Source organism: Serinus canaria, chromosome W (genome assembly GCF_022539315.1).
Source record: "Serinus canaria isolate serCan28SL12 chromosome W, serCan2020, whole genome shotgun sequence".
Lineage (NCBI taxonomy): Eukaryota > Metazoa > Chordata > Aves > Passeriformes > Fringillidae > Serinus > Serinus canaria.
In genome coordinates, this window is record NC_066342.1 from 2,854,849 (window position 1) to 2,871,163 (window position 16,315).

The window sequence follows — 16,315 nt, forward strand, 5'->3', positions numbered from 1 at the left end:
TTGCAAAGATGCGATTTTTTTTTCCAGTTTTTTATTGATTCAGATCAAGCTCTGCAATATTCCCATTCTCTGAAAAGATATGTAGAAAACTGTTATTAAAAGTCACTGGAAACTCTAACGTAGCACTGACATTTTGATAGCCCATGTAAAAATTAAACAACTGCTATGAAAGTACTTGGCTATCAGGCATCTGTATGAAAGCCCCTGACTGTGTGGTAGGGGGGGTTCTTTGGACAACTATTTGAATTTTAGGTTCTCTGGGTTCCAGCTGTTTGCTTTCTTTGTCCATGTCAAGACGAGTAAGCTTTTTTATCCACATGTGAAATTTCTCCTCTGTCTGCCTCTGCATCTTGGCAAAGCAGTTCATGGCCCCTACCAGGACATTGCCTATGCAGTTCCTATCCCACATGGTGCCCCTGTCAAGCAATCCTGGAATTTCCCTGGTCGTTCCTCCAGATCCCCCAGCACGACTGAAGCTAGCTTTAAAGACATTGAGGCCATTTGATAAGATATCATTAAATAAGAACATATTATTGCTTATTAAGGCATGCTAACTCAAGAAAACAGCTTTTCTAATGCTGTCCCTTAGATATGACAATTGGGGAGGAATTAGCAAATATCAGCCAACAGTATTAATGGAAAAAAAAATTTACACTCACCGAGGTTATAATAGACATTTTGGCTTCAAAATTATTTTTATTCTAGAATTCTCAGACAATTCTGTCAAAGGTTTTAATTTATAAATAAACTAAATTAGTCCAATTCCCTTGCAATTTCTGTTTTTAATTCAACTGAAGGTGTTAAAAACCATCATACAATAACATGTTTAGTTCTGTTAAGCTGTGATCCAAAATACTATTAACTGTAAATCTGAATAATTATGCATATTGTACTTACATACTTGAATCCTTTTTTAACAGACTGTTAAAAACAGACAAAATTCTACATGAGAGAGAGATAAAGGATGCTATAGTGACTGCAGCATCCAAAGTAGCTAAGCCCAAAGTTCTTGGTCTAATTTTGGAAAACTCAAACTCCAATGAAGAAAATAACAAAAACACACAAGCATGAAAAGATATGTGAATGCTATGCTAATATATGAGGTAAAAGCAACCTCTGTTAGGTCTGATGGACACAGCTCCATCACAGGGTTAATACACATGACATGTAGGAGTGATCAACCTCACAACAACTAGAAATGTGCCTTTCCTCACATGAGCCACCAGCTGTGCAGCATTCCTAGCATTAATCCTAGGAAAGGCAGAAAACAGGGAATAGTTGGAAGGAAATTTTTCTCCTTCATTCTTTCCATCAAAATGATGGTTAAAATGACTGGCTTTGGGATTATCAGAAAGAACTTCAGCAGCAAGAAGAAAAGGCCATCCTCATTACCTTACTCTACATATCAATAACAAAAGGCAGGAGTAGCTATATTTTTATGTTTAGAGTTCACTCAGGAATCATCTAGAAAGCAATAAAACCAAAAAAACCCAGAGGCTTTGTACCTGTTTGAGGAATAATAAACAATATGTGCATGCCATCCAAACACACAAACATTAGCTAAGGTATTTCTGAAACAAGACAAGCATCATATTACAATACACAAAGCAGCTACAGAACCTGACCATGTAATACGTAAATATGAAACTTGTGGGATCCTCTAGCTTAAGAATAATGATAAATATCCTAAGAATGAGAGAAATCATTGTACAACCTAACCAAATATTTACTAATAAAAATATAAGGCACTAAATCTTTTTTCGGATTTCAGTGTGTACATTAAATTACAGTATTGCTTAAACAACACATTCTTTTTTTGGAGCTCTATAAATGAGGTATATATAAGACCTTCAGTAGCAGCTAAACAAAGCCCAGGATTATCATCTTTTTCCGAGCAGCAGCAACACTACCCATCAAGGGCCAAAAATATTCTATTACCCCCATCTGTTTACCTATCAGACAAGCTGCAAATTTAGCATTCATGTCATATACTCAAAAATAAATATATACTTTATAGTAACTCATTAACATTCCTCTGACTGCATTTTAACTAGAATAATTACATAAAATGGAACCTTTTCCCTAAAATGTGGTTCCTTTTATATATTCAATGTCTTTTTCCTCCCTGAAAAAAATATTCATTCCATTCATATACTCCTAGTATTGAACATCCAATATGATACTGTTCATCTTTAGTCAGGGATCTTATCCTAAAATCAAGTAACTAAATGACAGTCTTTCCGATTTCCACAGGCTTAAGATCAGGCACCTCTGAGTAACATTGGATAAGTTTTAATTGCAATTTAAATAAAAACTATTGATGATGGTATGTGAGACAACCTAGCCAGGTTTTTAAAGTTAAGAACGAACTAGCATGGTCAAAGTTGATAAAATTGTTTCGCAAACTGAAGAAACTAGGTATTGAAATATATAGTACCCTGCAAAACTATTTTTAAAAGGCATTGTTCATAGTACACCTACAATTTACAGTAGCAGCAAATCAGTGTTTCAAATGCTCTCCTTGCAGTTCTTACAACAAGCCGTATTCAATCTTTATTTGTGGTTTTTAGGGTTAAAAAAAAATCAAGCATAATAAAAATGCATTTTATATTAAAAATATTAGCATTTATCTAACTGGTCTCTTTGCTATCTGTAAACTTACAACTCTATAGTTTTTTTTAAGTTATGCCAAGTTAAAACACAGAGAAATTTGCAATTACAAACTACCTCCTCCAAAACAGCACTTAAGAAATGCCCCAACACTGTCTATGTGATCTATTAAGTATCATCTAAATAATAACCAAATCTACAGTTATTTAATTTAGGAACTCTGACAAAACAATTTAAGGAGATATGTTGCATCTTCATTCTAACTAGCAATGGTGTATTCCTCCATGTTGTTATGCTTACTGACATTTCCAAATGAGTATCTTACAGCAAATCCTCCTTAACGTATTATTTTTCCCCCTGTTCTTATATAAGCGTTATCCTGAGTTACTTGAACCAAATTTATCCCTTGCAAGATGCTTTTTCCAAGGTCTATGTACAGTTCTTGAGAGGAAGTAACTTGCTTGAGAGTCCCTCATACATACACACTGTGCCCTCCCCTTTGGATTTCTTAATATTAAAAAAAAACCTATTTTTTTCCTTTTTTTTTGAACAAAGTGAGCTGCAACACATTTTCAACATCAACACTCAAACTTTTCAACAGATTCTTCTGAAAGCCTGAAACATGAGTCACCCTTATTTCACTTCAGACTTTTCTGAGTTGTAAAAAGCACAATAATGGTGAAATGCCAATATTTTTCTATTATATTTGAATTTTTAAAAACCCTTTTCTTCTTTCAAAAAAGTCTTTGCATAGAAATAAATATTGATTCCCCAACTTGCTCTCATGCCAATTTCATTCAGAGTTAATTTGTATGGTCAAATTCAAAATTGTTTAAAGGAAAAACTTTTAACAGCAGCAGATCTAGCAGAACCTATTCAAGGATTCAAAGATCGTCCTCTTGGGCTGTGAATGCTATCTAGTGTTTAAGAATGGCAAAATCTTAAATGCCAACAGAGAGGCTCAGTCATTAAAAGATAAGAAATTGCTCTTTGTCTGCAGTAACTCAAAAATCCTGGCATTCCCTTGAATTAAAGAGTCTGAGATAACTGCTCAGGTCAGTGAGAAGATTCTCAGTAGCACCCTTGAAGTTTAGATTGAACCTGTATTTTAAGGTGTAAATTAACACCACGAAAGCATTCAATAAAATAATTTATACTGTGCTTAGGTCCTATGGAGCTCACAATACTTGTATTGAAGTATCACCAGTAAGATCTCAACTCTTTACTCTTCAATCTTTCTTGAGAAGAAAACCAAGCCTGACAGTATTTTAATGCACATGACATTTGAGTTCAGCAGAGAGAACTGACTCTCTACGGCATAATTGCTCTGTTTGTAACTTCATGGCATTATGTATTCACTAAACATTTTCCTTACCTTACTAGTTTAGCCAAACCCACGCTATTTAAATGGACAAAATTTAGTTACACAACATGAAGGACTACTGTATTCTCAAATGTGGCACTTCAATTTTCAGACCACACACAAGCAAACTGTTGGCTGTTACAATACATGCACTGAGAGAAGGTTAAGAGCCAGAGTATGCATAACCTTCATACATGAAGGCCACATTAACTGTCACTAAAAATTTTAGAGCATCTCTGTTGGCAAAGCTATTTTTCAGAGTGGTTGAAAATCAGTCCCAATAATAAGTGATGTTGAGACAGTAACCACCACTACAGCTGAAATGTCCAAATACACTAAAACTGAGGGGAACACAGACTACCTGTAAAACTCTTCTGCATCAATGCATACAGACTTTTTCAAAAGTAACTGCAAAAGGATTTTCATGCTTATGTCCTGATTCTCAAGTTCAAGCATCAAGTTAAACCTCTTTAAACCTGCATGCAGAGGACATTCATGCACTGAATTTCCAGTAATGTTTTTTGATACTTTATAATAATTTCTAACTATATGCTCATTCCGTAAATTTTTAAACAATTCACAGTGTAATACCAAGTGCACTAAAGCAGCTTTCTAGTCAAGAAAAAGAATTTAAGTACTTTGCCAGTTCCAATAAGAGGGATCACAAATGGCATGTGAACCTACCACTGCGATGGAGAGCTGTAAGTCCTACTCACACTCACAGCTATACTGCATTTGTTAAGACCACAGTATTTCATTACCCACAAGTAGCATAGGATGCATTTTTGGCCAACCTTGTCCTTATGTCTATAGAGAATGTTTTTCACTTGTACTTGGAAAACATTTTCCACAAACCAAAGTCATTTCTATTTAAAGGAAAACCACAATGTGTCAGGTACACATTGCACCTAATTGCAGCAAAAGGACAGCTCAAACATTTGAATGTCATAAGTGGAATTTAGCATAAAGCAAATGATATGTGCTATGAATAAGCATCATTGTTCCTCAGGATGGTTTGTGTACTCCCATATCTTGCATCACAGGCAAAACTGGGCCTTAGTATAATCATCATTAAATAATCAAGTTTTTCTGTGTACTGCAATGGGACCTCTTCACTGCAAGCATCTCATGGTTAAGACCAAGAACACAAATACAGAAGAGTCTAGTGACACAAAGTACCCTAGAGTGGTTTCAGGTCTCTGGAATGGAAGTCAGAAATCTAAGCAGATGTGAAAATACCCTGTGGTGCCTTCCTGGGTCACAAGATCCTTTAATGACTTAAAAAAAAAAGACTATAACCTGGGGGACTTGTTGTGTAAGCTTGGTGGGGTTTGTGAGGTGGGGAGAAACCTGTCCCAAAACTCAATGAAGTAGTCTTCTTCAACAGGCTTTAAATGAGGCTTTAATTGCCCAGCAAAGTATAAATATAGCAAAGAAAAAGGCATAAAATTATAAAAGCTAGAAGTCTCAGTGACTAATAAATTGGCAAATATTTTTAGATGTCTATTAAAATTTTACTATACAATAATTATAGACTATGCCTTTCACAAACTTTCTAATAATAAACATATACTTTGTGAACCCTGCTTCCTAGCAATATGTGGGGAAAATCCCAGTTTTCATGATAACAGAATTATTCACCATAACCAAGTCAGTTAAAACAGTTATTTGCAAAATCTGCTGCAAATACTTTAATTAATCTAGCAAACATTAGTTCAGCAACTCAAGACTAATTATTGCAGTTTTCCTTTAAATCTTCTTGCCCTATGTAAGCTGATATTTGTCTCAAAAAAACCCCCAACACCCAACTTCTAACCCAAGAGGCATAAAAGCATGTAATCTAGTAAAAATTTGCAAGCCAAAAAGTTTATTTTTATGTGATTTTATTTTTGATTGCCATATGATGATGGTTCTGTGGTATAATATGCTGAAATAATTTTTCACACAAAATCCTGTCCACAGCACTTCAGCTAATAACAAACACTCAGGAGACAAAAATCTTGAAGAATTAATATTTCTTTTGCTAATAAAATGATGAGAAGGCCCCTATAATTTGCTGCCTATAATCTTAAAACAGATGTGTCAGAAAATTTAAAATATAGAAATTTTAGATCCTTATGACATAGGAAAATGGTAACAGCTTTGTCTAAGATGTTGAAAATTTAGGTGTGGATACAGCTTGGGCACCTGCATAAACAAATTCATATTTATATCCTAAAATAGGTGACCAGCTGTAATCTGCAAGAACTTACAATAAGGCTAAGCAGGTTTGTCATGCACTGAAATATAGAGCTGAACGCACAGTGCAGTAATGAACAGGGCCTTACTGTAACACAGGCAAGAGGTATGCTGTACTATTTCTAACACAGCTGCCAATCTGTGGTCCTAAGATATTAAAGCAAAGCTGGCTATTTATCTTCAGAATGTATTTATTAGAGTATCACCCTCTAATGGGATTTGACAGCACTAACAAGAGCTTATCTAGGCTTATAAATGAAAATATCTAAAAATTCCAGAATTCAAAGATACTTCTTCCTCCAATTTACCATTTCTATGCTTTGTTGGTGATCTGAAATCTCAGGACAGATTTTAAAATTTGCCCATGTCTTAATACACTGCAGTCTTCAAATTTACACAGAGCTGCAGTTCTCCTGTTTTTTCCTCAAGTGTGACTCATCTAATTAAACACGACAGCTGAAAAATTATGTCAGATGTGTTACAGTTCAGTTTAAAAAACATCCTCTACCTGGTATCTCTGCAGTGATTGTCTTGCTGCTCCCTGAAACCTCTTCATCATCATTTGATGAGCTTGTGCTTGAGTCACACGTCAGGTCACTGTCGCTGGTACTGCTGTCCTGAAGCAGGTTGTACTTCTTGCGAGCAGCTGCCTCCCGCTTCTGCCTCAGCAGCCGGATCCTCTCTTTGTGCTTTTGACTTCTATGACCTTTTACCTTGGTAGCTCGACCATTCTGCTTATCACTAGACTGTCGGTTTTTCTTGGCAGCCATTGTTGAAGTTTCACTTTCAGACCTGGATCTCCTGGATTTCCTCCCAACTTCAGCCCCAGACACCGCAGAAAGGTCTCCCTCTACAGTACCTTCAGCTTGACAGGGCTCATTCTCTTCTGCAGAAGACAACGTGTCTGAGTCAGCCAAATGCCCGCTGGAGGAAGGAGAAAGCATGCAGTGATTAGAAGAGTCACTCTCATAAACTCGACCACCCATTGGCCTATCACTCTCTGTAGATGCCAACTGAGACTCTGAAGAGTCTCGCCTCAGTTCCATCAGTAAGCAAGGCATTGAAGAAAGCACTGCTGAGTCTCCTGTAGCACGCATGTTGTCTTTCTGAGTTTGTGTCTCAAGTTCTATAGGTCCATCTTCATCAGGAGCAGTTTCTTGCTTTTCAGAAGTCTTTGGTGGAACTGAATCAACAAGTTCTGCTTTTCCCACTGTCTCCATCTTCATTTCAGAACACTAAGGTCCTCCTGGTCTCAAAGCATGGAGCACATGGTCTGGAAGACTGGGTGAACTAGATAAGGTCTTCAGCAATATAGCAGCCTAAACAAGAACAGAAGAGGAAGAATAATTTACCCAAATAACTCAGTCCTGCTCGTCAAAGTATTACCTAAACAACACATTGCTTTCAGTTACAGACAGTATGTTCATAGAATCCTAGAATGGTTTGGGTTGGAAGGGACCTTCAAGATTATCTCATTCAAAACCCCCTGCCATGGGCAGGGATACCTTCCACTAGACCAAGTTGCTCAAAATCCCATCCTGGCCTTGAATACTTCCAGAGATGGGACATCCACGACTTCCTTGGGCAACCTGTTCCAAGTGCCTCACCTCTCTCAGTCAAAACTTTCTTCCCAATATCTAATCTAAACCTGTCAGTTTGAAGCCATTCCCCCTTGCCGAAGTCCCTCTCCACTTGTAATTCAACATATAATAAAGATCTTTCATTCAACCCATTTGCTTACAGATGAATGGTATGGAACAAATAATTTATGGGTTTAGAAGTATAGAAACAATAAATTTACAGCACTTTAAAAAGTGTAGATGAGAAAAATCAGTAGAATATTTAATTTACTGCTTTTAAAAAATGCATTTTTGCAGACAAGGGCAATTAGTACTTAAAGAGCCTGAGAAAGCATGGATGGCTCAGAAAGATTTTTCAGTACCCTGACAATCCTTCATCAGATTCCTGATCCATCCCAAGCTTCCTGTAACTGTATGTTTGTAATTGCATGCTGCTTCCCCCCCTCCATCTGCAGCACAATATGAGGCTACTTCCCCAATTCTAAAAGGTGCTGTGAAAAGCTCAGTGTTGTCTTGCCCACCCTAACCCCTTTGAAACTTCATTTTTAAAGAAAATTAAAAGAGAGTTCATTCTTCCTTTGGGGTAATGAACGAAATACTGTATGGTGCAAAGGAATTATGAAAATACTTATGGGAGAGAAACACCAGTGTTAAGGAAAGAAAGGTTAGTTAATCTCAGACAACAAAAGAAAGATAAGTTCAAATCAGCTAAATGAGAAAGAAAAACCCCAAACACACAGCAAAACTTTTACTTCCAAAAAAACAAAAAGAGGAATAAAATACATACCGTAAAATACAAGAACATACATATAAAGAAAAAATGTTTGTGAATACTGAGTAAAACTCTCTTAAAAGAAACTTAAAATAAGAATTTTCAGAAATTGTAATTTAATGTAGGTACCAATTTATTTCCAAGGCCACAGCACAACATCAACAAACCCAAATGAGTACACATGTTGAGACAAATACATCCCTATACTGCAATAAAATCACTATTTCTGTCTATTTCACCCACAAATCTTCATTATCAAATAATTCTTCTATTACATGGGTAAGTAAAACATAGATTTGATGACTGAATGACTATCCAAGTGTTATACACAGTGGGATTTGTATTGTACCTGCTAGAGCAACTCCCAGCTTTTTTAAGAATTTTTAAATGTACATGCAAGGAAAAATTTGGTTGCTCAAACACATATCAAAAGAGTACCAGTCTGGCCAAAAGGAATATATTTATATATTCATACTAATAAGTGCAGAACAGCTTCTGCACTATTCAGCCTTTTAGCCCAGAGAACAAAGAAGAGAGATTGACAAGAAGCTAAACAGCAGCCAAAATGAACTAGAGACTTTTCACAAATATCCTACTTGGAAATACCATCTACATAGCAGCTTCCAAAGGGACCATAAGAACACCTGTACTTGCTTTTCCATCTCTCTGGCCTATCAGCCCGAAAAAAAATGTCTCATCTACATGTTGCCACCTTGCTAACAGTCTAATTACAATGTTTTAATAAGATTTTTTCATCATTAAGTAGGAACTTTAACTACTCATGAAAAATGCGTATTATGTGATTGGCTTTTCACAAATATTAAAATGAATATTATATGGGTTATGTTAGAAAGTTATACTGTATTAATCCTTTTCAGTAGTGTGTTAAATATAGTTTTAGACTATCACATAATATTAAAATAGAAACTATGCAATGTGTGGGGTCCCGTGTGGTTTGGGACCCTGGTTTGTCGGTAAAAGTCTCTGTTTCAGCCCGTGCGTTCAGAGGATCAGTCGGAGCTCTTCAGTTTTTCGGTCTCAAGGTTGTTTATTGTATCTTATCTATAAAATTTTCTCCTTGTCCAGCTGAGATCCGTCCAGCAGGACAGTCAGAGGCACTCTGCCTGCCCCCAGGGCAGTGTTATCTTTATATACTACAAACTACATGTACAATATTTACAATTATTTTCCAATACCTATCACCTATGTTAGACAGTGGGCTTCTACTCTAAACCAATCTAAAAGTGCCAACATCACCAGTGAAGATGGAGGTAGAGAAGAAGAAGAAGAAAGGCTAGACACGCCCAAATCCCTCCATCTTGTCCCCAGAAACCCCTATACCAAAAATCCTAAAACCTACATTTACACCCTGTGAGTACTTTATTTTTACACTATCTAAACTGCCGTGGCTTTTATCTCTTCACGTAAAGGTGGCAATTTGTTCCATGGTTCGTAATCGAACCCACTGGTGTTCTGGGCTGTGTGCCAGGGTCTCCGAGCCCCCTGGCAAGGGTCCCGGCAACTCTGGACTCCCAAAGGGATGTCCTGAGTTCTGACAGCAATGTAAGATACTTTTTCTAACTAGCTCAAGAAATTCTTCGCACAGAGATAACAGCAACAAGACACTAAAATCCCGAAGAGAAGAATTATTGCCTCCTTATTGGGAAGAACCAGACTTGGTGGGGACCAAGACGACTGATTTACAAGATATGGGGGGGAAGTTGACAATAACCAGAAAACACCCTTTGTTTGAAAAGAATTTCTGAATCATGTATGAGATATATGAATATGCAACAGGCTATTGCTTTTAAGAGTTAATCCTTTGTTAGCAACCCATGCTTTCCAGAGGAAAGCATCCGAATGTTCGCAATTCTTTGCTTTTTTATTGTCCTTTATTGTCCTAACTCTGACTGTCCAAATTCTTATTGCTCTAATTTGTATTACTATTTTTATAACCATTTTATTACTATTAATACTTTAGAATTTTTAAACAAGTGATTGGCATTTTTCACACTACTCAAACCATGCTGGTTTGATCCATCATACAGTGATCAGTGAATTATATTTTCAGTGAGATGGCAGCACAGGGACTAGTAATCTCACAACACTACATCTGGTCAACATCAACCTGTGTTTCTGTATACGTGGAAAAAATACTTGCTCTGGTGATGTTTGTACTCTCTAGGTCACCTGAGCTGTCTATTTAGACATCAAAAATTTGAGTATTAGTATGTAAAAAAAATACAACTTTTTCTTTATCTCAGTGGAAAAAAAGTCTACTGTGATTCAGTTTGATGTAAGGAAGAACAAAGTTCAGGGGAAAATGTTTATGCCAAGAAAAGCCTTGTCTCAAAGAAAGTAAACCTAATGTCCTTATTTAGTTCTACTTGAGAAATTTATAGATCAGAGAGAGGAAGAGGCTATACTGAAAAAATCACATTCTTTTCTTGCCACTCACGTTTCTAGTAACAGTACTAGAAAAAGTAATCTTGACGTGATGGTAGAGAAAGACCAGTTTTTTACTTAAATGAGAACACAGCACTGAAAAATGTGATGCTTACTGACACAGATGGATACTTAATCAGACATTGCTTAGAAATATTATTCTCCTTTCATTGATGCATCGATACTGCACTTATTTGAAAAGGCAATTCCGTAAAAACGTCTGTGCTAGATTTTTCAAACAGAAAGTATTTTATTTCCCAGGCACACATAGAACACACCAGTATGCAGAAGCTATTAAACATCTAACCACCCCTATCTGGGAAAGGATGTGCCATGTTTATCTAAGATTTTAAAAAATTTTCCCACTTTACCTATCCATTTCTGTTACTCAAAGGAAATGCATTCGGTGTTTCCTCTGCTGGTTCATGCTGTTCTATATAAATAAACCTCCTCTTTTCAACAAATGTTTATCTATTGTTCTACTGTGGTCAATAAAGTAATGCTCACAAAAAAAGCCACATTTTAAATTCCTTGCACATAATAGCAGTAAATTAATCATACTTTTCAGATTAAGAACATTTATCTCAAATATCCTGAAAGTAATCAAACATTGAATTATTCACTAATAACTCGTTAGCAGATCAGGACAACTGCAACGTAACTTCAAAGTAGTAAAACTATCTCAGTACTGCAGTATTCATTTGAGAAGGTCTTGTGCAGTCTCTCAAAAAAATCAAATCTGGTCCAGCACAGATAGGCACAAATGTACCTTGCTATTGCTGATATTTGGAAATATTAAAGCAGAAATGAGTGCCATGAGGCACAGGCTGCAGTTACAGGAGCCCTTAATCTCAAAGGTCACTGAGGCTATTAAGAGACAGAACTGCCTACATGCTGGGGCAGTGAGCCCCCATCAACTCCTTCTGTTATTCAACTTCACAGAGAAAGCTGCACACCTTGGATAGTTGACTTAATGAGATCAGTCAGGGTCCAGAAGGACAGCAAGGTAAGTATTTCACCTGACAGCTGTCACAGGCCTGGAGCAAGGGAAAGCATTGGTGATTCACCTGATCTTGCAAAACAGTGCTCCAAAATTGCACAACCCTTGACATCTGACTCTCAGAAGATTAAAAGAACTGTTTTCTCAGGTTCTCTGCAATGTTCCTTTCCAGTAACAGTGCTGCCTACTTAACTGACACTACAATCACACTGGTTGTCTTATGGGCACTTTTGTAGGTCACAAAGCATCTCTCCATCTTACAGCTATCTAAGAGCTGAAGGCACTGAACTAGAAGTGGTATGGACTTATGACAGCCATTTGGTGAAGATGAGTTATAAGTCAAGGTCTGGGAGGAAGTGAGTTTTTTGGGATGCTGCGGTCAAACCACTAGGTGCTCAGATTTGAATATTGGCACCTGGTATGGCCACTGAGGGCATGGATACACCCCTGAGAACACAGGTGGGTTAAAAGCTGAGAACTCCCAGGGGGAAGTTCTCTTGGGTTCCGTCTGTGAAAGAGGTCAGACCTCCCCTGCCTGGCTCCGAGGTGGGCGGGAGAGGGGAAGCCACGAGACCTGAATGAGGTAGGCCGGGACCTTGGACAGAGAAGGGAGGTAAAGGCCCCTGCAAGATGGAAGGGTGGAGGAACCCTGAAAGACATAGGGCAGACCACCCCCACCCCCACGCCCCAGAGGGAGAGAGAGGGAGCCTGTGCCTGTGCTTGTGCCACCTTGAAATTTGATAGCACGCCTGGCCAAGAAGGAGAAAGCGGGGGAGGGGTTCAGCAAGAAGGTGCCTGGCAGTGCAGCGTTGGAGTTCATGGACAGGCAGAGCCTGAGATTTTAACCCTTTTCTTGGATGATGGAAACCTTACAAATGCTGATCCTCCTAGAGCTGAATGAAGAGAGAGATAGAGATAGAATAGCCGGATATGGGCAAGTGTGATGAAATTCCGTGCAAGTGAAAGATGTCCAAGAGAAGTCGAGAAGAATTCTCAGTGGGAGGAGATGATGGAGTGGCCTTTGGCTGGACTTTTCTTGTATAGCCATAGACAGAGCCATTTTTTTTTCCTGTGACACAGAGACTGCATTTAGGGGGACGCAATGGCTTGGAGCCAAGAAAGTGCAGCGATGTGATGTGAAGGAGCGCGTGAACAGAGACGACGGGTGAGGAGGGTGGTGGTGCCCTCAATCTTTGGTGAAGGAGAAGATCTCTGTTCTTGAGACCCCTTGGCCCCAGGGGGTGAAATTTTGGGGGGACAGGTGTCCCAAAAGTGAGAGACTGTGCTCTGTTCGGAACTGGGCGAAGCACCCTTAAAAGGAAAACCCTAGAAGCAGCTCTGGTCCATGCGCAGTGGTGAGAGCACTGGGCATGGAAGGAAGAGGTCATGACGGCAAATGTTCTCCGGGCGGTGCCACATGTGACATGGAAAAACATGAGGTCTCAACTGTGTTTCCAGGGGAAGCTTATGGTACAAGAGGGACTCCTCTCTTCTTGAGGAACTGAGGATGGATTTTCTGAAGGGTGGTGTTGGACAGAGAGTTAGTGATCTGAGGGCTGGTAACTGAATTGAGAATCCACAGTTTTTGGTCTTACTGTGATATGATGGAATTTGATGGGGGGGAAAAGGAATGTTAGGAAGCTTTTCATCCTGAGTTCTGTGTGTTTCTTTTCTATATTGTAGGTTAATAAAGTTTTTCCCTTTATTCCTAAGTTGGAGCCTGCTTTGCTCTATTCCTGGTCACATCTCCCAGTAGACACTAGGGAGAATGTATTTTCATGGGGGCACTGGCATTGCACCAGGGTCAAACCATGACAGATATTAAGCCACTACACTTTGTAAATTTTTTCTGATCAGACCTTGTCTTGGTTTGAAAAGACAGGTGTCTGCTTAGGAAGGCAGGAGCCTTCCTTGAAACAGAAAATACAAACCCCCTCCTGTCACCGACATGTTTTATGAAAAATCCTTTCCTTAGGATTTTTCCCCTCCTGGGAAGCTGAGAGGCCTCAGGAACAAACTGTAAACAATTCTTATCTACTGCTGTGGAATGCAACAGGGGAGGTCTCTGATTGGCCTCATCAGGTTGTTTCCAATTAAGAGCCTATCACAGATCACCTGTCTGGCCGGTCTCGGTCTGAGAAGACCTTTGTTTTCACATTTCTATTCTATTCTTAGCTTAGCATTGTAGTGAAATCCTTTCCTCTATTCTTTTAGTATAGTTTTAATATAATATCTATCATATAATATAAATCAAGCCTTCTGATACATGGAGTCAACTTTCTCGTCTCTTCCCTCATCCTGAGACCCCTGAGAACAAGGTGACATATGGTGAACCCCGAGTGAAAAAAAAAAGGGCCATCACCACAGAAATGGCTTCCAGCCAGGAGCTGAAGAACCAAAGATCCTGAAATTGGACAAAGTTCACAGCCAAGGCTGGCCACAGAGAGAACCTTTTGAAAAGTCTCCGAGACAAGATGTCCGGGAGTCTTCGCGGCACAGAGCAGCCTGCTGAAGCCCAGAGGACACTGTCACAAGGTACTGTTTACAGTTCCCTTCCTGAAAATGCTGCCCTTCGTGTAAGGCAGATTTGGATGTGGACAAGGGTGCCTACGGAGGCGGAGGTTCCATGCTCTCCCTCAGAGGAGGAACTTATTGGCCTCTGGCAAAAATGGGGTGATGAGGACAGCATTCCTATGCTGGCAACACATTTCTATGAGTTTTTCAGGTGGGCAAAGCACCATGGCTTTTTCTCTGATGTGCTGTATGCCTTTGATTCATATGTTTGGGAATGCATGGAATTAATTATCCGAGATCTTTTTTACCGGGGACTTGGATTTCCTCGGATTTATCCGTCGTTTAGAACTCTCTTCCCAGTTTTGAAACGAAAAGCATCTGCATATCAGTGGATTGCGAATGTGCAGGGGATGTCTCCCTTCTCGCTAGAGCTGGAAAAAGGCGAGCCTGTGCGAATCCGCTGCCTGGAAGTCTCCAGCCCCCCCGAATCGGGGTAGGGGGGCGAAGCTTTGCCCGCGGCAAAAGAAAAGTTTATTTCTGCGCCTTTGGAGCATGCTCCGACGGAACCGCTTCCCCCCCCTCGCTGCTCTCAGGGGGGAGGTGAGTTGGCTCCGACACCCGAGCCGCAGCCCGCCCCGCGGGAGGTGCCAGTCCCCGCGGCTCCTCCTGCGGCCCTGACTCGGCCCAGAGCGGACCCATCACCTCCAGCAGAGTTTGTCAGTGTTCCCGCGGCTTCGCCCGAGTTGCTAGGCGACGCACTCAACAGTGATCACCAAGAGCCCGCGCCTCTGCCGCCCCCCGCAGCTGACCCGCCGTCTTCCGTGTCCTCTCCGCCAGTTTTGCTGTCTGCGCCTGCGCTGCAGCTTCCGGTACCTGGAGAAGATGCGGCCGTTGTCCCCAGCCCGGTGGGGAATGCGCTCCCTACGGCTTTGCAGCCCCCACCGACCCCCGCGACGGCCTCGCCCGCGGCTGCCGCGCCGGTGGAGGAGGCTGAGGTTGAGAGTCACCAAGCAGAACCATCATCCGAGCCACCCGCGGCGGCCATCGCGGCGCCTGTGATCAGCCTGGATTCCCCCCCGAGCTTTTCGGGCTGTCCCGAGGCTGCCCCTGCGGGGGGAGCTGGGACGGGGGAAGGGGATTCCGGCCTGCCCCTCCGTGGGGGGCGTGTGGCTAGACAGCTAATTGCAGGCTCAGCACGCCTGCTTGCCTTCAAACTCAGTGTTTTTCGCGGGCCGACATGGGTCTGGTTCGGGCTTTCCTGCTGGGGGTTGGAATGCCTGACTCCCCCTGCGCGCCCCAGCGGCGTGGGGGAGGTGGCTCCTGCGCCTTCTGCCTCTGGTCCCCAGCCCGCAGGGGGTGGTACCGAGGGGCAGAAAGAGGGAACATCTTTTGCATTTGCGTTGCAGAGGCAGGAGACACAGTGGAAAGTGAGCATCGCTCACTTGCTCTGGAGACAAAGCACCCCCAGATCTGGGGTGTTGATCCCTGGGAAATCCTTTCTTCCCCAGCTGCTGGTCTGCACCGGTTCAGTGGGGATGACGCGGTCGGTCACTCGTGCTGCCCTGGTATCTGCAGCTGTGTGCCGGGTTGAGAGAACACAGAGCCCGCTCCGCGGACTGGGTCTGGGCCGTTTGGCTCGGCTGCCTGGGCCAAGGCCTCCGCCCGGCCAGCGCCTGTTGGGTTTGGGAGCTTTGTTTCCCCCGTCAGGACCGGGGCCACCGTTCTGTGAGCCAGGTCTGGGGTCCCTGTTCCTTCCACAGGGGCCAGGGCCCCCCCGCAAAAAGTGGCTGGTG

General features: G+C 41.0%; 1 protein-coding gene across 3 annotated transcripts in view; it reads right to left on the bottom strand.

The window, feature by feature from the left end:
* LOC103824813 (uncharacterized protein C18orf25-like) overlaps positions 1-16,315 on the bottom strand; it is a 101,354-nt gene that overhangs the window by 60,580 nt on the left and 24,459 nt on the right. For all 3 annotated transcript variants that reach the window (XM_050986409.1, XM_050986408.1, XM_050986411.1), the window contains exon 2: positions 6,720-7,530. In XM_050986409.1, coding sequence (XP_050842366.1) covers positions 6,720-7,437 — 718 coding nt within the window. In that variant the 5' untranslated portion in view covers positions 7,438-7,530. The remainder of the gene's footprint in view (positions 1-6,719; positions 7,531-16,315) is intronic.